Source organism: Notothenia rossii, assembly GCF_949606895.1.
Source record: "Notothenia rossii genome assembly, chromosome: 9".
Lineage (NCBI taxonomy): Eukaryota > Metazoa > Chordata > Actinopteri > Perciformes > Nototheniidae > Notothenia > Notothenia rossii.
In genome coordinates this window covers 39612081-39640025 of record NC_136907.1, presented here as the reverse complement: position 1 = coordinate 39640025, position 27945 = coordinate 39612081, and the positions used below count along the sequence as shown (strand labels likewise).

At 40.9% G+C, this 27945-nt stretch overlaps 2 protein-coding genes across 7 annotated transcripts in view; one reads left to right on the top strand and one right to left on the bottom strand.

Moving 5' to 3' along the window:
- LOC307018559 (phospholipid phosphatase-related protein type 4-like) overlaps positions 1–27945 on the bottom strand; it is a 119318-nt gene that overhangs the window by 34677 nt on the left and 56696 nt on the right. Inside the window, exons 3-6 of the mRNA XM_079648842.1 lie at positions 14417–14546; positions 6760–6955; positions 5170–5227; positions 4824–4997 (exon numbers count right to left, since the gene is read on the bottom strand). Coding sequence (XP_079504968.1) covers positions 4824–4997; positions 5170–5227; positions 6760–6955; positions 14417–14546 — 558 coding nt within the window. The remainder of the gene's footprint in view (positions 1–4823; positions 4998–5169; positions 5228–6759; positions 6956–14416; positions 14547–27945) is intronic.
- Positions 210–27797, top strand: LOC307018564 (uncharacterized protein). 6 transcript variants are annotated; one of them, XR_013802435.1, is made up of 10 exons: positions 210–569; positions 14117–14218; positions 14425–14513; positions 14711–14845; positions 24304–24425; positions 24609–25076; positions 25248–25465; positions 25663–25880; positions 26345–26565; positions 26672–27797. XR_013802435.1 is itself a non-coding variant. In XM_079648857.1 (10 exons), the coding sequence occupies exons 9-10, from the start codon at positions 26509–26511 to the stop codon at positions 26975–26977; spliced, it is 363 nt and encodes a 120-aa protein (XP_079504983.1). In that variant the 5' UTR covers positions 252–569; positions 14117–14218; positions 14425–14513; positions 14711–14776; positions 24304–24425; positions 24823–25076; positions 25248–25465; positions 25663–25880; positions 26345–26508; the 3' UTR covers positions 26978–27797. The 6 variants fall into 6 exon arrangements, 4 of the variants coding, with proteins under 4 accessions (XP_079504983.1, XP_079504982.1, XP_079504985.1 ...); XR_013802436.1 differs by having other exon boundaries at positions 230–569; positions 14711–14776; positions 24756–25076; XM_079648857.1 differs by having other exon boundaries at positions 252–569; positions 14711–14776; positions 24823–25076.

Genomic DNA, 27945 nt, shown 5'->3' with positions numbered 1-27945 from the left:
GTCCGTCCAAAACATATTTTGTACTTATAGTGAAAACTAACCTTGGATGATGGGTTAGTAGACTAAAAGCTTTAGGAATCCAAAGTACAACATATAATAAGTACCCTGTATCAAGATTGATGCAAAACAAGTGATATTTGACCTTTTTAGACCGATTTAGCAAAAAAAAACTCTTCTGGGGCCATTTGGGTGGATTTTTCATATCTATGGCTCCCCCTGCTGGATTTTGACATGTGACATCTCTTTCTAACCGTCAGAGTCAATGGAATCGAGGGGAACTCCCACATAGTCCTTATTTGGTCATGTGTGTCTGTCAGACTGACGCATAGCCAAGACCGGAAGCAGCAGCCACTCTGGTGGCTACCATTAGCAGCTAACTTTTGCTCTGCGATCTTTACGCAAAAAATGGAATTATGGATTATAAATAAGACAAATTATTGCCCAGAAACTTTATCAACCTATGGATTAACCGATTCGGCTGCGTTTTTTCTCGTTTTAATGCCATTGAACACGTCTTTTGATCAGATTAATAGCTACGGTGAGACGATCTCCCTAGAAGCTACGTAAAGGTACGTGTTGTGATGTCTGTCTTTGCTTCCACTGTCGCAAGTTCGGATCACTCAGTGATGATACTATATACCTAAATAATCTGTGGAACCTCAGCTTTAATCGGATATCTTGTATGTGCAGCTACGATAAGTAATAAGGGTACTTTTATCTTGAGTTCTGTGCCAAAGTGCGTTAGCATTTTTCGCTCAGGGGTCATTTAGATGCTTCTTATGAGACTTGTGTTTTGATTTGGTAAAAATGGTTTATATCGTCAGTTAGCTGAGATTATTTCCGTTAACCTGGTATAACACATTAATAGGTTCTTAAATATTAAGATCCCCTGAGACACAGTGTCGTGAAAAAAGAAAACAGGGTCCCTGCGGGCTTCAAATGGTGGAATGAGCTCCCCATTGACATCAGGACAGCAGAAAGCTTACACATCTTCTGGCGCAGACTGAAAAGTCATCTCTTTCGACTCCATTTCGAGCAATAGAACTATTAACAAAGCACTTACTGTATATAGTAATAAATTACTGGCTTATCTAAAGCCAGTTGAGTAGCACTTGAAATGTTTTAGCTCTATGAAACCGGATGTACTTATATGATTCTGTTTTCTTCAAGTTTGTATTTTGTTGGTTGAACGCACTTATTGTAAGTCGCTTTGGATAAAAGCGTCAGCTAAATGCAATGTCATGTAATTACCACCAGGGCTTCAAACTGAAGGAGGCTGCAGTCTTTTCAGTTGGACTCTCATGATAGATGATATGATGTCAAACAAATAACCCTAAAATAGCCCGGTGCAGCCTGTACTGTGCACAATACTGTCTGCAGAGTTATCATCATCATACAACTGAAGATAATCAGAGAGATCATTTCCCCAGGTCAATTATACATTATACCGAGGTGCGCTACCTTTGCATAAATCATGGCTATCAAAGCATTGTCATTTGTTCCAGCTGAGCTCAAAACGTGCACAGACTTCCACTCTTTTTCCCAAGGTGCAAGAAAATGGATATTTAGCAATCAGTGCCAACAGTTTAAATGAACTTTAATATTCAAGTTGTATAAATGGTATTTATATTTTATAGATCTGTATTTTTATCTGTTGTATAATTGTTAGTGTGATGGACACTAAGTCATGTTTTAAGTGTTTTTTGATTGTCAAGTGTGTACGTATCCAAGGACTGCAACTAGAGCCAGTGCTATAAGGCAAGGCAAGGACATTTTATTTATATAGCACCTTTCAGTACGCGACAATTCAAAGTGCTTTAAAAAATAAAATAAAAAATTCATTTAAGAATAAATACAGCATAAACACATTATTAGATGGCATTTAAAAACAGGCATACAAAAGCAAAGATAATGAAATCAAATAAGTAAGCTAAAATCTGGCATCTTCTCTTTTTGAGATTAATTAATTTTATATTGTATGCATGGTCCTTGTTGAATAAAAACCTAATAAATAAATACAAATGTAGTATCAGGGAACTCCGCTGGTAAAATGCTTTAATTGAAGTTACTGATTCTGTATCAGCTGAGACCATATTCCAGAGCAGAGGAGGAGAAGCCAGAACAACAAATATGTAGGCAGCTGAACAGGGCTGTGTGTGTGTGTGTGTGTGTGTGTGTGTGTGTGTGTGTGTGTGTGTGTGTGTGTGTGTGTGTGTGTGTGTGTGTGTGTGTGTGTGTGTGTGTGTGTGTGTGTGTGTGTGTGTGTGTGTGTGTGTGTGTGTGTGTGTGTGTGTGTGTGTGTGTGTGTGTGTGTGTGTGTGTGTGTGTGTGTGTGTGTGTGTGTGTGTGTGTGTGTGTGTGTGTGTGTGTGTATACTGGACATTTATCTGAGTGTGTGTGGGCTTTAGGGTGATGATGAGTGGGAGACATCAGATATTCTGAGCCAACATCCACCGGTTTGAGTTGAACATCCATGTCTACTTTCAGCACAGAGTTGTACTAAATAATACACTGAAATAATACAGAATTCATTTTTCTTCAACTGGTTTGTACTGGGTTTCTTCTGCTGATGCTGCGTATGCTGTTCAGTCCGTCAGCCTATTGAGGAACATGGGTAATTTGCTTAATTGGGCTATACTAATACATTTTGATTGATGACTAAAGCACATGTACTGTCAGTACTGACACAAACCTCAGCCGATCAGTCTCATATTTCATTTCTTTCTGGTCAAATTCACACATATAAGCACATGCCGTGCGTCTTCTTTGGGTCTGCAGAAAGAACTGGTCCGCCTGGCCCGGTGTCTGTATCAGCACAACTTGCTAAACAAACAGTTAAATAACCATCTTAACGTCAGCATCTACTGTAATTCAGCAAACACGTGTTCAACAAAAGAGCCTGGCTTATGTATTATTTCAAAGTAGCCCTATTATGCTTTTGGGGTTTTTCCCCTTTCCTGAAGAGTGTTATGACATCACTATGCAACACTTGTACCCTAATGGCTAGCGCTCCAGGTTGGCCGTTTAACGTTACTCTTATCGGTTATTTTGAAAAAACTAAACAAATTGGAAATAATGTGAACTTACAGGACTTTAAAAAACAAACAAAAAACAAGTAGTTACTGCAAAAATACAGCGGTACAGAGCAACACAGGTGGGGCATACAGGTATGCTGCAAAAGGCCTAACGGGTCTTCTGGAGGAAGATTAAGGTATACTTAACATACCTGACGGGAAACGTTACTCGTGGATGGAGCTACAGAGCTAAGAGGAAGACAGTCGAAACCGGTGCATTCCTCCGTCTGAATGTGGTGCACTTTTGCTAAATGTTTAGACAAATTGCTTGTGTTACCGCCCCTTACATGCTAAACTCTTATTGCACTTTTGGTAACGAGCATTGTCCACATCGAGACGGGTAAAGTTTAACCACAACTCGGAGCGCGTTCTCTCCGCCATCTCCTCCTTGTGTGTGTTGCATGCATGTAGCAGCCGTGTGTGTGTAAACTGCCCCGCCCCCTCGCACACAGACATGGGAGAGAGATCTCTCTCGTCTGGATTGGAAAGATCGAAAATACATAATAGACGCATTTTGCAGTATTTTTTAAACGGAGTTGGCGAAACTAAAACTGCAATATAATGTTTATGTAGCAATAATACATATGACATATCCTTTTGAAATGTCTCCAGTACCGATAAAAAGACAGATAACGTCGGAGCTTAACGGTACCACGGTCTTTAATAATTCAGCCCCGGGGCCCGTTTAATACCGGAGCTCGGTACCAGAGATCGGGTCGTTACTTAAAAAAAGTAATATATTACATATTACACGCAGGGTCGCCCCTCCCTACAGGCAGATCCTGCAGACTGCGGAGGGTGCTACGGTGTAAGCGCGCCACAGTTTTCGCCGCTGTGAGGCTCCACTAGCAACACAGAGGGCTTCATCATATAACTTTGGGTGTTTGCTGTTTACTCTTTACTTTACTCGACATCCTCACTCTGGATTCGGAGGTCCTCCTTAGCTATTAGCTTCACATTAGCATTTTGTCTTTGCAGGTGCTTGTTGAAGTTTGACGTTGTGTTTGCAGCAGTGGGTAAAAGCCTCTGGCCTGGACACAGTTTGCACCTCACCGTCACATTCCTGTCCTTTCTTCGGACAAACTCAAAATAATAGGCATACCTCCACCTTCTAAAAAGCTGTTGTCTCAGCCATGTTTATGCACTGCATGTGGACGCGCAAGTCGCGCAAATGTTACGTAAATATAAACCTGTGGCGGAAATCCCTCTTGTCTGTCAAAGAGAGACTTTGTAACGCGTTACACCCAACTCTGCTCGGTACCCATCCCTACTCTACATACTGATATGAAGCTGAACATTTGCAGAATATGTCCTCTTTGATTCTATTCACATATGTACCACTCTTCTCACCTGACGCTGTCGTGTTTCTCATGAATAATAAATGAACAAAAAGAGAAAAGCAGTCCAGCGAGGGTGTCTACCTCCAGAGCAACATCCACACAAAATGAGCAAAGAGAAAAGGTTAGAAAGTTACGTTGCTATGGATGCAGTTTCAACCCTCACATTTAATTAGTGATGATCATTTATAGTGCAACATCCCTCTGTGTCTTCACTATGACACGGTTACTCCTATTTAGTTCAGAGCACAATGACTCTTCATGATTTTCATTATCTGCTAAGTTATGAGATGCTTCCGCCTTGTTGCAATCTCAATGCAGTGGAAATGTGTATCTGTAAGAGTGACTGTAAATGTTCTGCTATTTAAGCTACACAAAAAACTTCCAACGAAACATCCTGTGAGGGTGTTACCAGATAAACGGCGATGGCAGCTCCCAGCAGCCAGCCGCAGTACACATCCACAGGATGGTTCCTGAACTGGATGATCCTGGTGAGGCCGGCCAGGATGGCGAGCATGATGAAGGAGAAGACGAGCAGAGGCTTCAGCAGCTTGGCCGAGTCCGTCAACACTGCGTTGAAGTACATCTGAAACACACAACCAGCCCTCTGTTAAAGCTGATATAAGAAATGTAATCCTACACCTGCTGAGAATGCTATTTTTCTTCATTCACATTTATTTAGATTTCTAAATATGTGGAAAAGACCTGTCTGCACCTTCTGTGGCCAGATGTTGAGAGAGTGTATAATAAGCGCTTACTGAGATGTAGACCGCAGCGAAAGCAGCCAGAGTTGCATGCTGGGAGGGGAATGACTTCCTTTAAAAGAAAAAGAAAACAGACACAATTATCATATTCAGACAGCTAAGGTCCATGTGAATATTCATCTGAAACATGGAGGTGACTTTCAAAGAAACGTGTGTCTGTGTCTGTGTGTGTGTGTGTGTGTGTGTGTGTGTGTGTGTGTGTGTGTGTGTGTGTGTGTGTGTGTGTGTGTGTGTGTGTGTATGTGTATGTGTATGTGTATGTGTGTGTGTGTGTGTGTGTGTGTGTGTGTGTGTGTGTGTGTGTGTGTGTGTGTGTGTGTGTGGGTGTGTGTGTGGGTGTGGGTGTGGGTGTGTGAGTGTGCCCTAGCAGGTGGTGTTTAATAGATGCAGTATCTGAAGGGTAAAAGGAGGGAACCAACTGTTAGCTAAGATATAACAAAAGTTGTTATAGGTCATGCTGATACTGCAGTGTATGTCAATAACCATTTTTAGTTTGGTGCACTCAAGCTCTATTCAGTAAAGATTAGTATTGGGCTTAACAAAGTAAATTAATGTGGCAGTGCTTAACTTTGTAACAAAACCCTAAGCAAAACAGAGACTGTTAATGAGTGTTAGCATTGTGGAGTTGCTGCAAATAATGGTTTAACTGTAGAGCCCCGTGCAGTATCTGTTGGTAGATATAGCGGCTAACATTAACATGCACATTCTTTGCGTAGATACACAATGTCTTGCTCAGTGTTGCTTAAAGACAAGCGGAGTCATGGGTCAAATCAATGCAGCCCATCCCCCACAGTGCCCACCTTCAGTGGCATCTATAATTCAAATGTGCATCAGGCCACTATAGCAGCAGGTAATAAAGCTGTGCACCAGTGGCGAGCCGTGACTTTTATACCTAGGCCCCACACTTATGATACTAACATATAATGTTCAGCAGGATAAACCCTTCATATTAACAACATGTTTACAATAGTTGAGGTTTAAATGCAATTACCAGAATTAAAGCAAATTGTAGGCTACGGCTAAAGGCGGCTAATGTTTGCCGTGATGATTTGTAACTTTGCAAACACATGTTAGCAGTGTGATACTAACACGTTTGATTCAGCAGGATCATCTCCACATATTAACACCACTTTTATTATCATTCAAACAGTTTGGTGTGATGGCGTTTAGTAGTCTCATTTAGCCACTTGTTAGCACCTGCTGTTTTAAAGACACCTTTAGCCTGAGACATTCACCAGTGGGGTATTTAGTGACTTATCATATGTCATAGAACAAAACTGGAGAATCTTGGAAGCTTGTTCGAATCATAGTCCCTATTTTGGGAATCTAACCAAAATCTCCTTCAAAAAACTTCAACACGAAGGAACTGGAAGTGCTAAAATGCTCACTAATTTCCGGGTTTACCTTTCCTAAACCACTTTATATATTTTGTTTATAATGTCATCATGATAAAACATCCATCAGAGACAGTGATGACGTATACTATAGTTTAAAGCTTTTTTCTACCTTTCATAACTCAAATACCAAAAAGCCCACACGTCCTCTGACACTCTAGTTCCCTCCCACAGTTACACTGAGCCTCACCTCCCAGCGCTGATGAGCCCGGGGTCTTGTCCAGAGCAGATATCCTCCAGAATAAAAGCCTCATCACAGGTGGACATGTTAATGTGGGTCAGGTTGGGCTTACACACATCCAGCCAGTAGGGGGTGTGCTGCCCGGTGGACAGCTGGAGGATGTCTGTTATCAGCGCTGTCACACACAGGCCAAAGATATGGACGCCTGTGGGAAGCAAAACATGTTACACTGCATTAGTACAATATATATATATATATATTTATATATATATATATATATACAATAACCCTGTTCTAATTTGAAATGTTAAGATTTTGTTAGGATCAGGCTTGGGAAGTAACAGATTACATGGATATCCAACCCAGTCTCACATCTAAACGTGTAATAACTACGTTGGTCCACAACTTGGGACGTGGTATTTCTACAAAAACGCCTCTGAAATTGTAGGATCCCTACGTTTTTTTTCACCATTAATTTCAAATGGCTATGTCACGTTATCTTCAAATGTCTCTCAGCATAAAAAAAAGAAACATGGCCGACCTTTGTTTTATTCTCTGTGGAAAATGCCTATTTTAAGGTTAGTTTGGCCATTGAAATGCGTTTTTATGTCATTTGATGCGAGAAATATGAGTTGTTATTTCAGATTATGTGTGCAGTGGATGCACATGATCTTTAGTTTGCTAGTTATTACAAAGATTACTTCAGGAAATTGTATTTCATTGTTACCAATGTGGTTGCTAGGGACGCTGCTATCGATATTATTTCTGTTGTGTTGTGTAACTGTTTAATGGTGTTATCTTTATTGCTACCCCCTTCCCCATCAATTTATAGTGTTGGTCCACAGCGCAAACGTATTAGTTTAACAAAATCTGTATCTAAAATTGTGGCAGAGATACGTTATTTTCTCCTGTGCAATTCTCCAACCCAGTCTCACATCTCACATTACACATATTGATGTCTTGTAATGCATTGTTGAGGAACCTGCGACCCAAGTTTTTCATTCATTGCATAACTACACCGTTTGTGTATATGATATGCCAATAAACCTTAGAAAATCTTGAAATCTTGAAAGGGATGTGCAAAATAGTCATTATATACAGTCTTTAATTAACTATTAGTAGAGAATAACGAGTAATGTTTATAATTTATAGGGATCATATTAATATCTAATAATACAAATAATTAAAACTGCGGTCGCACTTGTGCGCGCAGTGATGAGCGGGCCCTCGCGTCCGTGCGCCTGTCGGGGAGGGCGGCCGGTCGTCCCGTCAAGCAGACGCGCGCGAGTCCTCGGAAATGAGCCGTTTGTACTTTCTCTAATTTCGCGACCCAGACTCCCAGGTCCTCCGGCAGCAACCCGGAAATGGATGTCGGCGCGCCGTCTGGAAGGAAAACTAATTTCTCTGAAGGCTCGTCGAGGATCGATTATCGAGGAGGCTGTCTGGAGGAGCCGTGACCGAGGATACACTGATTTAGAGGAGAGAGGAGTGTCTCTGGAGGAGCTATAACCGAGGGTAAACTGAAGTATTCTCCGGAGACGATTTCAGCCAACAGTGATGTTTAAAAGAGGCGTGACGCATGGCTGGATGTCAACGAAGCACAGCTCTGCAAACTGTTCCCGTTGTGATTATAAGTTATTCAAGATGATCAAATGTGCATCAGACTTTCTGCCCTTTACCGTTTGTTTGTTTACTCACTAATCACATCTCCCCTGGATGTTAGGTTATGCTTTCATTGTGAGGCGATGTTTACAGTGAGAACAGCTGCTGAGGTCAGTGCAGAAAGCAGAACAGTGTGTATAATATATATCGCTCAATAATATATGTAACAGGCCTACATTTCACATAATAAAATATACAAGGGCTGTAGCCTGATATTTAGTTATGCTTTAGGAGCTGTTTGTGAATGTGTAGGTGTGTGTGTGTGTGTGTGTGTGTGTGTGTGTGTGTGTGTGTGTGTGTGTGTGTGTGTGTGTGTGTGTGTGTGTGTGTGTGTGTGTGTGTGTGTGTGTGTGTGTGTGTGTGTGTGTGTGTGTGTGTGTGTGTGTGTGTGTGTGTGTGTGTGTGTGCGTGCGTGCGTGCGTGCGTGCGTGCGTGCGTGCGTGCGTGCGTGCGTGTGTGTGTGGGGGTGTGAGAGAGTTGATGGTACAGGCAGACAGGCGGGTCTCAGTAGCTGTATGTGACATATAAATGGTCCAAAAATGGTACATTCTCCATTAGCTTACAAGCTCCATGTTCAAGCGATCGACTATTCCTTCACAATGTAGGATCACATTGGATATGCGCTCAAGTTGCCCTAGATTGGAATTTTTCCGATCATTTTCCTATGACGAATTAGCACAAATGTGCTTAAAATGCATGAAAAACGCCAATCTTTCAAAATGTTCTGGGGGGCGGGGCTAATGAAAAGCAATTTGAAATATGTGTGCAATCATAATAGCAATGTGTATACAGCGTTTCGTGAATATTAGAAAAACTATATGCGAGCAGTTTGGAGTAATTTGCGACATGTAAATCATCAAAGATGGTGTATTCGCTGTTAGCTTACGACCTCCACGAGTGATTTTTCCAAAATGTGCTCCGCAATTAAGTATCATATTGGATAGGGGCTGAACTTGTCCTGGATTGGAATTTTTCCGATCATTCCCCTAGGAGGAGTTCGCAAGAATGTGCTTAAAATGGCTGAAAAACGCACATTTTTCAAAATGGCCGAGTTCGTGGGGGGCAGGGCTTATGGAAGGCAATTTGAAATATGTGTGCAATCATAATAGTAATGTGTACACAGCGTTTCGTGAATATCGGAATAACTATATGCGAGCAGTTTGGAGCAATTTGCGCCATGTAAATCGTCAAAAATTGTGTATTCGCCTATTAGTTTACGACCTCCACGAGTGATCTTTCAAAAATGTGCTCCACAATTAAGTATCATATTGGGTAGGGGCTGAACTTGTCCTGCATTGGAATTTTTCCGATCATTCCCCTAGGAGGAGTTCGCAAGAATGTGCTGAAACTGGCTGAAAAACGCACATTTTTCAAAATGGCCGAGTTCGTGGGGGGCAGGGCTTATGGAAGGCAATTTGAAATATATGTGCAATCATAATAGTAATGTGTACACAGCGTTTCGTGAATATCGGAATAACTATATGCGAGCAGTTTGGAGCAATTTGCGCCATGTAAATCGTCAAAAATTGTGTATTCGCCTATTAGTTTACGACCTCCACGAGTGATCTTTCAAAAATGTGCTCCACAATTAAGTATCATATTGGGTAGGGGCTGAACCTGTCCTGCATTGGAATTTTTCCGATCATTCCCCTAGGAGGAGTTTGCAAGAATGTGCTGAAAATGGCTGAAAAACGCAAATTTTTCAAAATGGCCGACTTTCAGGGGGGCGGGGCTAATAAAAGCCAATTTGAAATATGTCCATAATCATAAGAGCAATGTGTATACAGTGTTTCGTGAATATCGGAATAACCATATCCGAGTAGTTTGGAGTAAATCGTCAAAAATGGTGTATTCGCTGTTAGCTTACGACCTCCACGATTGAGCTATCAAAAATGTTCTTCTCAATTTAGCATCATATTGGATAGGGGTTGAACTTGTCCTGGATTGGAATTTTTTCGATCATTCCCCTAGGAGGAGTTCGCAAGAATGTGCTGAAAATTTATGAAAAACGTACATTTTTCAAAATGGCCGACTTTCTGGGGGGCGGGGCTAATAAAAGCCAATTTGAAATATGTCCGCAATCATAAGAGCAATGTGTATATAGTGTTTCGTGCATATCGGAATAACTATATCCGAGTAGTTTGGAGTAGTTTGGAGACATTTGCGACATGTAAATCGTCAAAAATGGTGTATTCGCTGTTAGCTTACGACCTCCACGAGGGATTTTTCAAAAATGTGCTCCTCAATTAAGTATCATATTGGATAGGGGCTGAACTTGTCCTGGACTGGAATTTTTCCGATCATTCCCCTAGGAGGAGTTCGCAAGAATGTGCTGAAGATGGCTGAAAAACGCACATCTTTCAAAATGGCTGACTTTCTGGGGGGCGGGGCTAATGAACAGCAATTTGAAATATGTGTGCAATTATAATAGCAATGTGTATACAGCATTTCGTGAATATCGGAAAAAATATATGCGAGTAGTTTGTAGTAATTTGTGACATGTAAATCGTCAAAAATGGAACATTCTCCGTTCGCTTACGAGCTCATCGTTTGAGCGATCAATTATTCCTTCGCAATCTAGCATCACATTGGAAATGGACTGAACTTGTCCTGGATTGGAATTTTTCCGATCATTCCCCTAGGAGGAGTCCGAAGAAATGTGCTTAAAATGGCTAAAAAACGCACATTTTTCAAAATGGCCGACTTACTGGGGGCGGGGCTGATGAAATCTGTTTACAAATATGTCCGCAATTCCATGAGAAATGTCTGTGCCAAAATTTGTGAAGTTCTGAGAAACTATATGTGACTACCACACAATAGGGGGCGCTAGTGAGCAGTTTTTCTGAAAAATTACGTTGTTTTTTTTTTTGTGTTTTGCGTCCGAAGCTCACTTTATGCTATCGCAATTTAAAAAAAATGTATAGGCCACGCCCACATTCTGCATTTGTTGCGACACTTTAAATCTGAGTTCGTAGTCACCCCGAGAGTATGTGTAAAAAAAAAAGAAAAAAGATTAGTCTATCCGCTCTTGAGTTATAAATTGGTGGTGTTTTTGGCGCCCCCTATAGTCCAACATGAAAATGCTTTTGTCTGCCTATTCCCCAAGACAATTTGAACCTATTTACCAAAATCTGTGATGTTTGGATACATTGTTGATGAGTTATGAGCATTTCTTTTTAAGCCCCGCCTTTTTGCGAGTACGTTTTGATTGACGGCGGCAATATTTATCGTCCTAACATGCACATTTTCTACGGTAATGTGTCTACACCTCCACCGATGCTGTATACGAAGTTTGGTGTTGAAAAACTGAAAATTGAAATTTAAGTGAATATTTAACTGTTTTGAACATTATGTTAATTTAGAAGAAAAAATATGTAGGCGGAGCTTAGGGTTCCAAAACAGGGTATATGCAGGAATCCTGAGGTCAAATTTAATACCTTTTAAGACCTTTTTTAAGACCCTTTCCATACATTTTAAGACCTCATCGCAACTTTGAGTTCTAACCGGTTACACACTTTACTTCACATTGACTATATTGATTGTAAGATAGCACAACTAAACAGAGTGCAGACAGACTACTGAAGCCTCCTTTCCACATGAACTTCAATCTCTCTGTGGAGGTCAGGTTTAATGCAGTATGCTGCTTTGTTGCGTCTGTACTCTGTGCTCTTTCATTCCAGTAAAACTCCTCAGAAACGAGTATTTGACCAATAAACAAAACAATTGACAAAACTTTGAACTATGAAATATATTAAACTTTGGTGAGCTTCAGCGGGGTAATGCCATATAGGAGCTCCCTCACAAATACCCAGGGGTTAGAATGGGCTGGGGCTTTCCGGGGCTAAGCCCTGGCACATAGGACGATGCTCTGACGTCATCACCCTCACACATTTGTCGCATGTTTACAAAAAAGGATATATATGTTAAGACTTTTCTTGTTCTTAATATAGACTATATTAGGGTCAATATGTGTTGCCTTTCCTTTAAAATAGCAGATCTCTGTGAGCGGATATAGTTTGGCTTGGACCCCGGCCCCACGAGGACGCATACGGTAAAACGCATACGCAAGCGCAAAAAAGTATTCCGTTCACACGCATTCGATTCATTAACGTGTCCGTTCACACTAGACCGCTGGAGACGCTGTAGTACCTGTAAGTGGCGCTGCTCCCGCCACAAAATACACCAAAAGCAGCGAAGAAGACCCCGGAGCATGGTTGCCATGGTTGCCCTTCTGTTTATTCTCCGCGGTGGACGGCGTGTTCTCCTGCTGTATATCTCTCAAGTTAGGTAGTCCACCAGCAGATGGAAAACACCCACCTCTCCGCCTCTTCCAAGGAACGAGGGGACCGCGCGGCAGAGTTTCCGTTAAAAAAAAATTCCGCCGGTCAACATGTCCGTTAAAGTTTAAATCTTCCGTACAAAATTAGGAAAGTGCCGGTCGGAGGTCTTCTTTGTTATTTATTGAGCTTTAAAACAAATTGATAACGACTAATATCGATAGCAGCGTCCCTAGCAACCACCTTGGTAACAATGAAAACGTTGTTTGCACACAATTTCCTGAAGTAATCTTCGCAATAACTAGCAAACTAAAGATCATGTATATCCACTGCACACATAATCTGAAATAACAACTCATATTTCTCGCATCAAATAACATCAAAACGCAAAACGCATTTTCCACCGAGAATAAAACAAATGGTTTTTTTTTAATAAAAAAAAACGTAGGGATCTTTCAATTTCAGAGGCGTTTTTGTAGAAATACTACGTCCCAAGTTGTGGACCAATGTAGTTATTACACGTTTAGATGTGAGACTGGGTTGGGATATCGTGATCAGGATACACAAAGATAACTGTATTTCCTAACAATAAACTAAATTAAAAAGGTCTAATCAGAACACTGCTACTGTATACTTCTAAAAATGTAGGATTACTAGCAGAAAGCTAAACAGAGCATATAGTGTTTTTTTTAAAGGATCAGATGTTCTCTCTTCTCTTAGAGCTGTACTGTTCTGTAGGGTAATACTCTAAGAGTGAATCTATATGCCTACTGCCTGAATCTGCTTTATGGTTTTCACTTTCTTTGCTTCATTTGTTCTGTTTTAATTCACCAGGTGAACCTATATGTTCATAACATAGTGTGTGTGAGCTTAACTGTGTGTATTAAACTAAAACGGAGCATTTTCTGTCAGCTCAGATTGTATTTCTGCTTTTTTAAACTGCAGTATGTGCTCATGTGTTTCGGTGTTGATGTATAGGCTGCTGCCTGAATCCCGAGTGAAAGACGGGTTTCCCTATCAATAAAATCATTTCTGATCCTAAATATCTTGGTTTCTTCTTTTCTAAGGTTATATTGTCAGGCTTGGGGAGTAAGCCCTTATTTGTTTAAAAATATTCGATGTTCTTAAAATGTGTAAATAAAACGTTATCTTTAATTCGTATAGGCAACATATTTTATGTTTGCTTTGTAAATGAAAAAAAATGTTTTCTAACTTGGAAAAGTTAGGCGTACTGCCTGAATTTGCCAAGTGAAAGGCATGTTTTTCACTGAGAAAAATACATTTTTGATACAGGATTTCTTGGTTTCTTGTTTTCTAATGTCACATTGTTGTGTTGTCTTATTTTTTCCATTATCACAATACAATTAGTAAAAATCTCTTATTGATATTTATTTTCTATTGTTTTCATTTGCATCTCTGATATTGAGGCGTGTGGCGCAGTGGAGTACTCTGTTGGTGTTGGGATCAGGGGTTCACAAGTTCAAACCCCACTGCAGTCAGCATGTCGTTGTGTCACTGGGCACCGTGAGGTAAACAGATTACATTACTTTTTTTACAGGTAACTAGTAATTGAAACAGAAAACACTTTTAAAGTAATCCTCCCAACCCTGGTTATTATCCAGTATCCACTCAAACTCATTTGTTACTGCAAACTGTTATTTGTGTTTCTGTGGCTCAGTTAGAAAACATGCATCAAGCAGCTGTGTGTTTAACATGTGTCCTCCCACCTATGAAGCGTACAGCCCTGCGGATGTAGGAGTTGAAATTACAGCCTGCAGCGTTGATGTTGGCCTCCGTCTGAGTGGCTGCTGACCTCCGGGACAGGTAGCAGTACAGAATGGCCTCTCCGATCAGAATCTGCACACAAAGACACAGAAAGGATGTTGGAAGGGCAGATAACCACATACATCAGTCTGAATGATCCGCCAGATGCAATAAATATTACTGGATCATTTATTGTTGCTGATATCTTACTGTCCCGACTCATAAGTGTGGGGATTTTTGTTTTGATGTGAGAAAAGGAAGAGATGTCAATCAAACACAAGGGAGACGACAAGATCATCTGCAACCTACGTCCTGCTTCAAAGGCAAACAACTTTATTTTATCTTTATGGTGAAAAGCTGCAGCAAAATGAAGTTAAACACAAGAAATGAAGGTAAACCATGTGTCTATCTGGTATAAAAAGTGCATTTAGATGTTCCTCTGCTTTATGTGTAATAACATTTCTTACAAAACTAAGTCTCTGTAATTTGCATCAGTTTTACAGAGACTGGACTGCCACAGCAGGATTCCTCCTAGTCAAAGATATCAGCTAACTAATGGAGTGTCAACCAAAAAACAAATCTCGGTAACACTTTATATTAAGGTACACAAATTCACCATCAACTAGTTGTTAATTAACATGCATATTAGCAGTATATTGGCTCTGTATTAGTCATTATAAAACACGTATTAATGCCTTATTCTATATGACCATATTCTACAAGTAATAACCCATTAATTGAGAGTTTTTCCTCAATAACCCTCTAATTAGTGCTTATTTTTTGAAAGTAAGGAACTTATTATACATGAGTTTTGGTCTGAATATGCGCTGCCCAATATGGGCCTAATAAGGCAGTAGTACCACAAGAATAGTAATTCTCCCATAATAACACTTAACAAATATGATCTATTCTTATGGAACAAGACATGGAACTATAAGTGTTAATTAAATCTAAACAACTCAAAATTAGGTATTTATATCTAAGAACATGTTCCCTATTTTAAAGTGAAGTCTTGTTTATAACCAATAAGCTAGTAGTTTGACTCTAATTAGGTATTTATATCTAAGAATATGTTCCCTATTTTAAAGTGAAGTCTTGTTCATAACCAATAAGCTAATAGTTTGACTCTAATTGACCTGAACAGGTCTATTCTAAAGTTGCCTCCTCTTCACACTTTGTAAATACATTATAGCACACAACTACTGAAATTAACCTCAACAGTACATGAACAAAGTAGGCACACGTTGAAATATCTGTTTTATTAATGAACCACTAAAGAGAGGTTCAGATACATACCGAAACATGTCAAGTTTCTCCAAGGCTGCGAACACATGCAGCCTGTACTTTTTAATAAAAACAGATTTTTAACAGAGTTGATGTATTTGTGATCATACTGTGTGACCTGCTTACACAATAGGTGTGCTGTTTTCTCTGTGTTGTACTGTCTCAGTGTGAACATAGATTAAACAGCCAGCCAAAGTATTTTGAGAGCCAGGGAATTAGCAGCCATGCTCCTTTATTGACTTATTTGCAGTCCACTGACATTCAAACGGAGTGAAACTATACAAAAGAAGTTACAAGGCACTTAATGATCTAATACATCAGAATCAGAATACCTTTATTAGTCCCAAAGAGGGGAAATTTGCAGCGTTACAGCAGGAAAGAGCCACAGACAGCTTAGTGTTGCATATCTGAAATGCGTTAAAAAAGTACTAAGTTAAAAAATAATAAACAAACAACACAACAATATGCTAAAAAAGTACTAAGTTATAATATAATAAACAAAAAACAATATCCTAATAAAAGATAATACAGATCAAAAACAATTCAAATCTACAAATCAAATCCTGTAGCAGTTCTTACGATTTAGCAACCCGGTATATATTACAGTTATTAAAGATGGCATATGTATATAAAGTATATATTGCACATAAAGCACATATTGCACATAGTTTGACGGTATTTAACAGCAGCAAGTTACACAATCTAAAAAATACAAGATACATACCTTGTAACAGTAACAAGGGTTTAGCAGCCAGGTATAAATTACACAGTTATTAATGGCATATATATATTGATTGATTTAGTGGCCAGGTATAAATTACACAGTTATTAATGGCATATATATATTGCACATATTGCACAAAGTTAGTTTGTATTTAGCAGCAAGGAGTGTTAAAGTCTGTGTTGTGGTGTGTGTAGGAGGGTCTACTAGGGGCAGTGCTGGTTTTAAAGTCTGACCGCTGCAGGAAGGAAGGACTTACGGTATCTCTCCGTGTGACAGGTGGGGTGCAGCAGCCTGTCGCTGAAGGTGCTGCATAGTGAGGACAGGGTGTCCTGGAGGGGGTGGGACATATTGTCCAGCAGGGAGGACAGCTTGGCTGCCATTCTCCTGTCTCCCACCACCTCCACAGTGTCCAGAGGACTCCCCAGGACAGAGCTGGCCTTCCTTTTCCAGTCTGTTCAGTCTCTTCCCGTCAGCAACCGAGATGCTGCTGCCCCAGAAGGCCACACCATAGAAAATGGCTGATGCCACAACAGAGTCAAAGAAGGTCTGAAGGAGTGCCCCCTGCACCCCGAAAGACCTCAGTCTCCTCAGCAGAAAGAGTCTGCTCTGTCCCTTCTTGTACAGAGCAGCAGAATTATCAGTCCAGTCCAGTTTATTGTTCAGATGAACACCCAGGTATTTGTAAGATTTTACAATCTCAATGTCTGCTCCCTGGATGTTCACTGGTGTCGGGGAGGAGTGTTGGCGCCGTCTGAAATCCACCACCAGCTCCTTGGTCTTCGCTGCATTCAGCTGAAGGTGGTTCCTCTGGCACCAGAAGGTGAAGTCCTGCGTCAGCTCCATGCACTCCCTGTCGTCCTCGTTGGTGATGAGGCAAACGATGGCGGAGTCGTCAGAGAACTTCTGCAGGTGACAGGTTGCGGTGTTGTGGGTGAAGTCCGCAGTGTAGAGGGTGAAGAGAAACGGTGCCAGCACCGTCCCCTGGGGGGCCCCTGTACTGCTGATGATGGTGTCTGATTGACAATCCCTGGTCCTCACGTACTGTGGGCGGTTGGTGAGGTAGTCCAGGATCCAGGAGGTGAGGTGGTGATCCACCCCCGAGAGCTGCAGCTTGTCCCCCAGGAGCAGGGGCTGGATGGTGTTGAAGGCACTGGAGAAATCAAAGAACATGATCCTCAGTGCCCCCAGCCTCCTCCAGGTGGGAGAGGGACCTCTGCAGCAGGTAGATGACGGCGTCATCCACCCCGATGGCAGGCTAGTAGGCTAACTACAGCGGGTCCATTGATGGTCTCACAAGAGGCCGGAGGTGTCCAAGGACAGGCCTCTCCAGGGTCTTCATCAGCTGTGATGTCAGCCCCAACGGCCGGTAGCTGTTGAATTCCTTGGGGTGAGGGGTCTTTTGGCACAGGTACCACACAGTTGTGGTACCCTCCCTTGCTTCAGGCTCAGGTTGAACAGAAGCTCCACAATCCCACACAGCTGATCCGAACAGGATTTGAGGAGCCTCGAGCTGATGCCATCTGGACCCGCCGCCTTCCTCGCCTTACACTTCTGCAGCTCCCTCCTCACCTGGTAGGTTGAGAAGGACAAGGTGTCGTCAGCGGGTGGAGAAGAACCGGGAGTTGATGTGAGAAGTGTCAGTGAGCTGATGGCCGGGGGCTGAGTAGAGGTGGGAGAGGTAACAGGGCCATTTCCAGGCAGTGGGGACAATGGGGAGTGCAGCAGGGGGGAATGGGTCGGGGGGGGAGGCGCATGACTGATCAAATCTGTTGAAGAAAATATTCAGGTCGTTTGCCCACTGGTGGTCCCCCCGGACCTGGGAGTCTGGCTCTTTGTAGCCAGAGATGGTTTTCAGGCCTCTCCAGACTCCACTGACGTTCCTCTGCAGCAGCCGTTCCTCCATCCTCTTCCTGTAGCTGTTTTTCCCCTCTCTGATTTTCCACCTCAGATCCCTCTGTACAGTCTTCAGCTCCTCTCTGTTGCCAGATCTGAAGACCCTCTTTTTGTCCTTCAGGAGAGCCTTTATGTCAGGGGTAATCCAGGGTTTGTTGGGAAAACACTGTACAGTCCTGGTGGGTACAACGTTTTCCTCACAGAAGTTAATATAGTCTGTGATGCAGTCTGTAAGGCCGTTGATGTCATGCAACGTGCAAGTGTAACATACACAGATGAACAAATAGGACCGCTAAGTGTAAACAAGGTAAATATAGCTAATGCTAGCTGTACAATAAGCAATGTATACAGGCTAGTATGGCTAACGCTAGCATGTATGCTAACGCTACCGTGTATGCCAGGGCTATTCAACTACACATTCAGTTGGGCCAGATTTTATAACTACAAAATTTAGCTGGGCCAGACATTCAGCGGCCTGTAAAAAGCGGGTAGTGACACATTTTAAACCAACACATATTAGTGCGATGAAAAACATGCAATTTTTATTCATTGTTCATCTAACAAAGGTAGGTCAAAAAGTGCATAAAAACACAACAAATTAGCATTAATTTAACAGAATCTGAAAAAAAAAAGTGCACAGTTGTAGCCTTACATTTGTTTGCTTTAGAAGTCAAATATTCAGGTTATTTTTTTTTAACCAGGCACATCACAAAGTGCATTTACTGAATACAATAATAGCAGTCTTAATAAATGCGCTCACATACAAAAAAAACAGCTAAAGAGCTCCAATGCAACACCAAGAGGTAGTACTGTAGCAATATTTTTCAAGTAATAACAAAAAAATCATACGTTTTGGTCACATTTGTCCCAGACACATTACAAAGTGCACTTAAATGAATACAGAAAGAACTGTCAAACACTTCAGTGCACAAACCCATAACAAGGGATACGGGTAACTATATGAATGAATACTAAACTACACGTCTACTATAATAAACTAGGTGCTTACTATCACCTCATTTGTGATTTGTCATCGCTGACTTTCTCAATGGGAGAAGGGACATTTTTTGTTTTGAACAAGAGCAGTGATTTTTGGCTCATAGGATATCAATGCAATCCTAAGACATTGGTGAAGAATGCCGTCAGTCAGGGAGCAGCGAGTGCTACTTTTGATTGAGTTCATGTGTGAAAAGCTTGATTCACATGTGTATGTTGATCCAAACATACTGAGCACACAGATCGCTACTTTCTGAACGTTAGGGAACTGCTGTTTTTTGACATCACTCCAAAACTTCGCTGGCCCGTTAGTGCGCTGCATGTCAATAAGTTCCAGTGTATATTTCCCCTTGTCGATGCAGGGGACCACTTCCTTTGCTCTGGTTGATACGTCCCCCTCTATTGCAACAGTGAAGGGGTCTCTGGCAAAGCCCATCATCACGTCTGTGGGCAGAGCAAGTCCATCCAATCGACCGGCAAAGTTCTCTTTCAACCTCGCAATGAAATCTGTCATCACATCCGTGATTTGTGCCGGAGATGTGATGTGTTTGGGGAGCGTCGGAAAATGCAGCATCCGACCCGTGCTCAAGTCGGTAGCGAAAAGGTCCAGCTTGACTTGGATCTGCTCCACAAGATCAATTTCCGTTTTGTCTCTGTTTACGCTTCAGAGTTGAGAGAGACATGTTTTAGAGTTGCTATCATAGGACCACCGTTACTAGCAGCACTAGATGCACTTTCAAAAAACGTACTGCGTTGTGGTTTGGTGGTTTCTATGCAACGGGGAGTGTTGCGTTCATGGTCTGTACTAGTGTAGGAATTTGGCTACGGGAGGCTGGGCCACTCGGGAGTTGGTTCTGGGCCGCATCCGGCCCGCGGGCCGCCAGTTGAATAGGCCTGGTGTATGCTAATGCGAATGCTAACGCGAATGCTAACGCATTTTCTCATTGTGTTTAAACATCTCCACATTTCATTTCAAACCTTTATTTATACAGATGAATCCCATTGAGATCATTGATCTATTTTTCAAGGGAGACCTGCTCAAGTAGGTTCCACATGAAACATAAAAACATAAACTGAACAACAAAAAGGACATCATACAGCATCATTACAGGGTTTACAATTTACATAACTATCCACATGAGCAGGTACCAGCCGCTTCCGATTGAGTAGCATCCAACCGAGCTTTAAAAACATTTAGTGGCACCAGATTGGTCAGTTTCCATTTCAATTGCACACTATTCCAAGACAGTGGAGCTGCGCATCTAAATGCTATCTTCCCTAAAACAGTCCTCGCAGTTGGCACATTTAATAAAACTACAGCATGCGATCTCAGGCAGTAGCCACTTACAATCCGTCGTGAGATCAGCGAGCAGATGTAGGATGGAAGTTTCCCTAACATGGCTTTGTATATAAAAATGTACCAGTGACTGAGCCTCCGTACAGTTAGCGAAGGCAAACCAGCCCTTGCATACAGGGTACAGTGATGGGTTAATGCTTTACAGTTTGTCACAAATCTCAGTGCGCTGTGATACGCAGCATCTAACTTGATCAGGTAATGGGCAGGTGCATTCATATAAATCAAATCACCATAGTCCAGCACAGGTAAAAAGGTCACAGTGACTAGCCTTTTCCTGGCTTCAAGCGAGAAACAGGACTTGTTCCTGTAGAAGAAACCTAGCCTAACCCTGAGTGTTTTAAGCAGGTTATTGACATGACGTTTAAAAGTGAGACAATCATCGAGCCAGATACCAAGGTATTTGTAACAGGTAACCACTTCAATTTTTATTCCTTGCGTAGTTACAATATCTAAAACAGGCTCTGGTGTCTTTTTAGATTTTGAAAATAGCATTACCTTGGTTTTATCAACATTTTAAAGAAGCTTTAGTTCAGAGAGCTGAGTCTGAATAATGTTAAAAACAGCTTGCAATTCAACAACAGCCTCCTTAATGGAGGGACCTGCACAGTACATCACGGTATCATCACAGTACATCACGTGTCATCACATAAACACAATACATGTTACTCATCCTTACAGTGTAAGTGTAAGGCTCACACTTACACTTACAGTCATTGCTTTCTGACGGACTTGACCCTTTTACTCTTCAGGCTGCATAGGGAAAATTAGTGGCAGTGTACTCATGGATGTCTACTGGTCTACTGCCATTATATTCAGTTCACGTTCTCCTACTTCCTGTACCCGGTTTCCTGTCAGAAAAATATAAATGTGCAAATATGAAACATACAGGTCAATATCACCTTGTTATTGGTAGCTGAACTGTCAATACCCTAAAACATATTATAAGATATAAATACCTCATTTTTAGTTATTCAGACGCAATTAACACTTATAGTTTCATGTCTTCTTCCATAAGAATAGATCATATTTGTTAAGTGTTATTATGGGACAATTACTATTCTTGTGCTACTACTGCCTTATTAGGCCCGTATTGAGCAGCGCATATTGAGACCAAAACTCATGTAGGCCTACAACAACTTCCTTACTTGCAATAAATAAGCACTAATTACAGGGTTATTAAGGAAAAACTCTCAACTAATGGCTTATTACTTGTAGAATATAGTCATTTAATAAGGCATTAATAAGTGTTTTATAATGACTAATAAAGAGCCAATATACTGCTAATTTGCATGTTAATTAACAACTAGTTGATGGTTAATTTGTGTACCTTAATATAAAGTGTTACCAAAATCTCCTTATTTTTTACTTTCGAAGTTTTGGCAATTGTGGAATACAGGAAGTGTCCATTCAAATGATAACCTTACTTCCTCACCATTAGCAGAAGAAAATAGGAATCAATGTGCGGTTCAACACTGCAAAAACTTAAATCTTACTAAGATGAAATATCTTAAATCAAGACAAAATATGCTTATTATTTTGTCAGCTAAGATATTTCCTCTTACAAAGAAGTTTTAGCAGTAGTGAATTTCACTTCCATTAAGTGTTTTTTACTTAATTATCTTAATGGGGTTTTATTACTTGTTCTTGAGATTTTAATACTGATTCTGAGTAAATTCATGTTTAAATTAAGAAATACCATAATTCTAAAGGTATTAGATCAACACCGATAAGTAGAAAACTGCTTTTTCAAAGTCAGAATATCTTATTGCAAGCATCATATCCTTTTTCATCTCTTAACATATTAAAAACAGATAATGACCAAATTAAATTCATTGTTTTATTGTCAGTCTAAAACCCAGTACCAGAGATGGAGTACTCGAGTCCTGGACTCGAGTGCCGATTTTCGGGACTCGTGACTCGACTCGGACTCGTGCACTGATTGAGGCGACTCTGACTTGGACTCGTGAATTCTCGCGTACGCTGACTTGGACTCGGACTCCTGAATTTTTCCCCCCACCATGATTCGGACTCGACTTGTACATTGACGCTCTGACTCGGACTTGACTTGGACTCTTCTTAGGTGAGTCGGACTTCGACTCGGACTCGAGCACAGGTAATGATGACTCAGACTCAGACTCGACTCGGACACTCCTTGGGTGACTCGGACTTGGACTCAGACTCGAAAACAGGTAATGATGACTCGGACTCAGACTCGACTCGGACACTCCTTGGGTGACTCGGACTTGGACTCGAACACAGTTAATGATGACTCGGACTCGACTCGGACACTCCTTGGGTGACTCAGACTTGGACTCGGACTCGAGCGCGAAGAGAACAGGTGCCATACGAATGTCCGATTCGCGGAACATAGAGTCACGATTGAGAAACACTCGGGCAGGGGAGGAGAAACACAAGGGCAACAGGTGAACACAATCAGACAATTAGACACACCAGGGAAACTAACGACAGGGAGGAAAAACACAGAGAGAAAGACCAGACAATACACAAGGAGGAAAACATGACAGGGAGAACTGAACAGCAAAATATACCCAAACCTAGACATACAAAACTAAAAACGTGACATTCGGATCTCCGCAAATCTCCTCCGAATCTCGCATGTCATGGAGAGAGTGTTAGCCCTGGAAAATAACTAATGAAGTGGGTTTATCACATTCTCTAGCTGTATGGGGGAGGCCAGTGAGTCATGTTCCTATATATATATAAACGTCATAGAAATGCCTGGGAATAACTTGTGGAATGATGTGCATCTAGAAACAGATGTTTGAAATGTTACCTATGACCGCATCAGTTATTAATATTCCTAATATTTGCAACACAATATCTCTCTCACCCCTCTTTTTTTTAAGAAATGGTACCTTCCAATGGGAACCGCGAAAAGGTTCCGTTAAGGGCGTGTGTTAGGTCAGGTGCAACACTGCACCTAGCTTCAGGGTTGCTGGCTAGCTTTCCTTCAGGCAGAAGACTGAACCTCAGTGATTTCACATTTAACTACGCCATGCATGAAAATGGAAGAGATATCACATATCCGGGCATGGATGCTATAGCAACTGCAGCATTAAAAGCTAATGTAATTGTGTATTTTATGCTGCACCTCTCCAGCAAGCTTTACATTATTTGAATCGGTTGGACAACAAGTTATCATGCAAAGTAAGCTAGCTAGCTGGCTACATATATAGTGTTAACTTAGCTAATATCTACTATAAGCTGTTAATAACTGCACAAATGACGAATCGTGGTTAACATTTTAATTTATACTGTATTATTGCAAGAAATAATGTCAAGAAGCAAATGAGCCCCCTACAACTGACAGTAAAGTATTTAGCATGGCCATTTGGCGCCCATTTTTGTTGTAGACAGCATTTCACAATGCGTTGTTGTATGATAGTGTGGGCTATTGTAACAGCAATTTTTTTAATTTAAATTATAAGTAAGTGCAATTCATGTTTTAATGTTAAATAAAATCTTGTGAAGCCAGCCAGAAATGTACATTACTCTTTCATTTTATGTATTTAGATACATATGTTATTAGTTGCTTTTTACCTTATTATTAACTGTGTGGTTAACTCTGTTTTTAGCTGCTAATATAAGCAGAGACATACTGCCCAGCCTATCTAAGGAGGACTTGCGTGATCTCCTTCCCGGGCCTGAGCACTTAAGAAGAAGAACCATTTGGAGACTCACTCATGATGATAATGAGGTAATTCCAGATTCTAACATTTGAGGGACTTTAAACCTGTTACCAAGTAAGCCTTTCCTAGTCATCATGCAGCTATTTGAAGAAGTGGGGTTTTTTGGTTGTGTTGATTTTTTTTTTGTCACAGTGTAGTGCTCTTTTCATTCTAAATACCATTATTTATATATATATGCATCTTTTATACAGGGCCAGGGGAGAGAGCTGTGTAGACCGAGTACCTCTCATGGGACTTGTGATTTCAGCCTTATTCCCACCCCCCAACCTTCCTTATTTCCCTCCTGCCAACCCCTCTCCATCCCCTGTCTTTTCTCCACCCTCCTTCCCCTCTCAAAGCCCACAACCCAACATGGTGCCAGCAGAACTGTACAGCTTCCTAGTCCACTGTATGTCTTATACACAGACGCAGAATTGGAGCAATCACAAAGCACCTTTTCTGAAAAGCAGCGTGCTGGAGAAGAAGGAGACTACGTCCTTTCCAAAGATCTTCGCTGTCGATTGATCAGGAATACAGTCACAAGCATGATTTCGATTAAAAGAGCAGCTGGGGATGACTTTAACTATCCATGCAGCCGTGAATTTACTGTAATGGCGAAGCGTCTAATTGAGTACTACCCAATGCTTCGGGACAGACCTCAAACCAGTAGAGCTGAGTGGGTATGTCACTATTCAAGTTTTCAACTCATGGTTCAGACAAAGCACTGCAATCATGTGTTTTTATCCAGCTCAATAAGAGCTCTGTGCAACTGCTTGTGTGGTGTATTTTGTTTGATACAAGTTTGTTTAATGTGAATTATAACACAACCTGTTGTGTGTGTGTCTTGTAAGGAAACTGAAAAAGCAGCTTTTGAAAAGGATCCAGAATGTGACAACCCCCAAAAAGAAGCAGGGTTCAACTCCTTCAAGAAAGAGGCCTAGGAGTTCAAGCTTTCAGAGCAGCCATGAGACGTCCACTGATGAGACTGATGAATCCACCGCATCAACCTTGATCTTGGAGAGATCACCACCATCTTGATGCAGCGCCCCGGAGGCTGAACAGTTATGTGGTAAGTACAGAAATTGAAATAGTAGATAGTTCATCTCTTCAAGAAAATGTAACAATATCAATAAGCTATTTTAGAACCCTTTTTTATTCAAGATTACTCATCTATGTTTGCCCTGTGTCAGTCACTATGGCTGTGTGTTAATGTCTCATTTAAACTTTAACAACAGAAATGAAAATAGTGGGGTTTATGTTTTCTAGCATCAGAAACTGAGAGCCCACAGACCCAGGCGAGACACGATAAGACTCTACAGGCGATGTATAAAACCAAGGCCAGACCAAACAAGATGGATGTTGCTCAGCTCCTGGACCTCGAAATCCAAGCGAGAAGGGCCTTCATTGACTCTGATGTTACAAAGGAGCAGGACAGGCCTTCCAAGATTCTTTAAGCTTATCCTTGCTTTGGAGAACTGGATCATGTAAGCAAATGTTTTCGTTTTATGTACAACTATGCTTCCTAATTCAGTTAACGTTAGACCAAATTTGAAATGAGAAATGGTATGACAATTAAATCAGATCTGTCTCATTATTCATAAATAAATGACTCAAATATGCTGATTGAATACACATATTTATTCTGCAGAGATATATTAAAAACCCTCCACTTATTTAAAAAGAACACATTTCACAAATGTGCTTCTGATACACACAACATTATTTTGTTAGTAGTATTGGTCCACAATACGTATTTAAAAATAGTGTGTGCATCAGACATACTGTACGTATTTCTATGTGCACTGTAATATTTTTGTTAAGTGACCATTTAAATCACATTATACACATATGAATCTTTTTTGGGAAATTCAATTATGAGACGAATTACTAACACTTGGAATGTAGATTTGAAAGTTTCTCCTATATATTTCCTCTCTCGTTGTCTTAGCTAATGGATGAACTACGGCGGGTCCTCAATCAAGGCATCTCCCACTTCTTAATGGAACTTAAGACCCGGTGGGGGACCTTTTGTGAGAGGGCACAGTTTTATGGAGTTTTCAAAAAGCTCATGAGGCCTCCGCAGCTTGACAAAGGTGATTATTATCTCTGACCATGCCCCCACCTAAGAAGTTAAGGCATGCAAGTGAGGCTGTGCTCCACGTCCTTGAGGTAAGAACATTTATAAGAATTTTCTCATGTCGACACAAAGAGTGAAATGTTGTGATCATATTTGTTTTGCTTTTTGTGATGATTTCTTTGTCTGTTTTTGTGTCAGTCTGCAGAAGACCCCAACACCTTTCTTCAGACACGACCACTCTCCAGCCCTGTTGTCATCATCTGCGAAACCAACTGTATACTGGCCATTGGAACCATGCCCGTGCTCACCTTCCCAAAAGAGTACATTCATGAAAGCGTGATGTATCTCATGGCATGTTATTACACCTTTCACCCCACCTATCCTAAGTGCATTGCAACACTTCTGTCTGTGGTGCAGACAGAAGTCCTCTTGGGCGCCATTCACGACTGTGACATGACTACTTCATACAAAAAGGCTATGGCCGACTGGAACAAGTTCCAGTGATTAGTGATTAGGGGACTTATATATGAGGGACCGCTATGGACATTATTCAGAAATACCGTTCACATACACATGTGAAACACTCTCACACACAACTAAAACCAAAATAACAAACATATGTAAAAATCTCTCATATACACATATGAAACGCTCGCACACACAAGAAATCCAAAGTTATTCACATATACATGTCAAACGCACTCATATACACATGTGATACGCACTCACACACACACCTGAAACCCTCTCACACACACCCTAAACGCTCTCACACACACATATAAAACACACTATCCCATATCTGTGGAATAGCGTTTCAGGTGTGTGTGTGAGTGCGTATCACATGTGTATATGAGTGCGTTTGACATGTACTGTATATGTGAATAACTTTGGATTTCATGTGTGTGTGAGAGCGTTTCATATGTGTATATGAGAGATGTTTACATATGTTTGTAAATTATGTTGGTTTTAGTTGTGTGTGTGAGAGTGTTTCACACGTTTATGTGAACGGTATTTCTGAATAATGTCCATAGCGGCCCCTCATACTTGTAGTCCTATTCAAAATTGTTCGCTGAGTCAAAAGTGTCAAGAGAATTTCACTTGCGTTGCATTTTTCTCTAAAGACATATCTGATGACTGACCTTTACTACGCTGTTTGAAAACAATAAAAACATTAAAAGAAATCATTTGAGACTCATATTTTTCTTTATGCAAGCAGTCAAAGTTTATATTGATAGGATTAAAGATTTTTGAAGGTTTTGTCTCTACGTTTCTTGGTATTTAGCCTTATTTTAAGAATACTTTAATAGCACCAAATGCTGAATTTAAGTAGATTTTTCTACATATTAAGAAAATAATTCTTAAATCTTATCTTTGTATCTAGACAAATGTACCTGTTTAAAGTGAAGCTGCACTGGATTTAAGATATGTTGCCTTACATAAAATAGAATTTTGGGACAAAAGCAGTAGAA

Coding starts and splice junctions, on each gene's coding strand:
- LOC307018564 (XM_079648859.1), top strand. CDS start 26,509: ATGCCCCCACCTAAGAAGTTAAGGCATGCAAGTGAGGCTGTGCTCCAC. Junction 26,566..26,671: donor CTGTGCTCCACGTCCTTGAG/GTAAGAACATTT, acceptor TTTTTGTGTCAG/TCTGCAGAAGACCCCAACAC.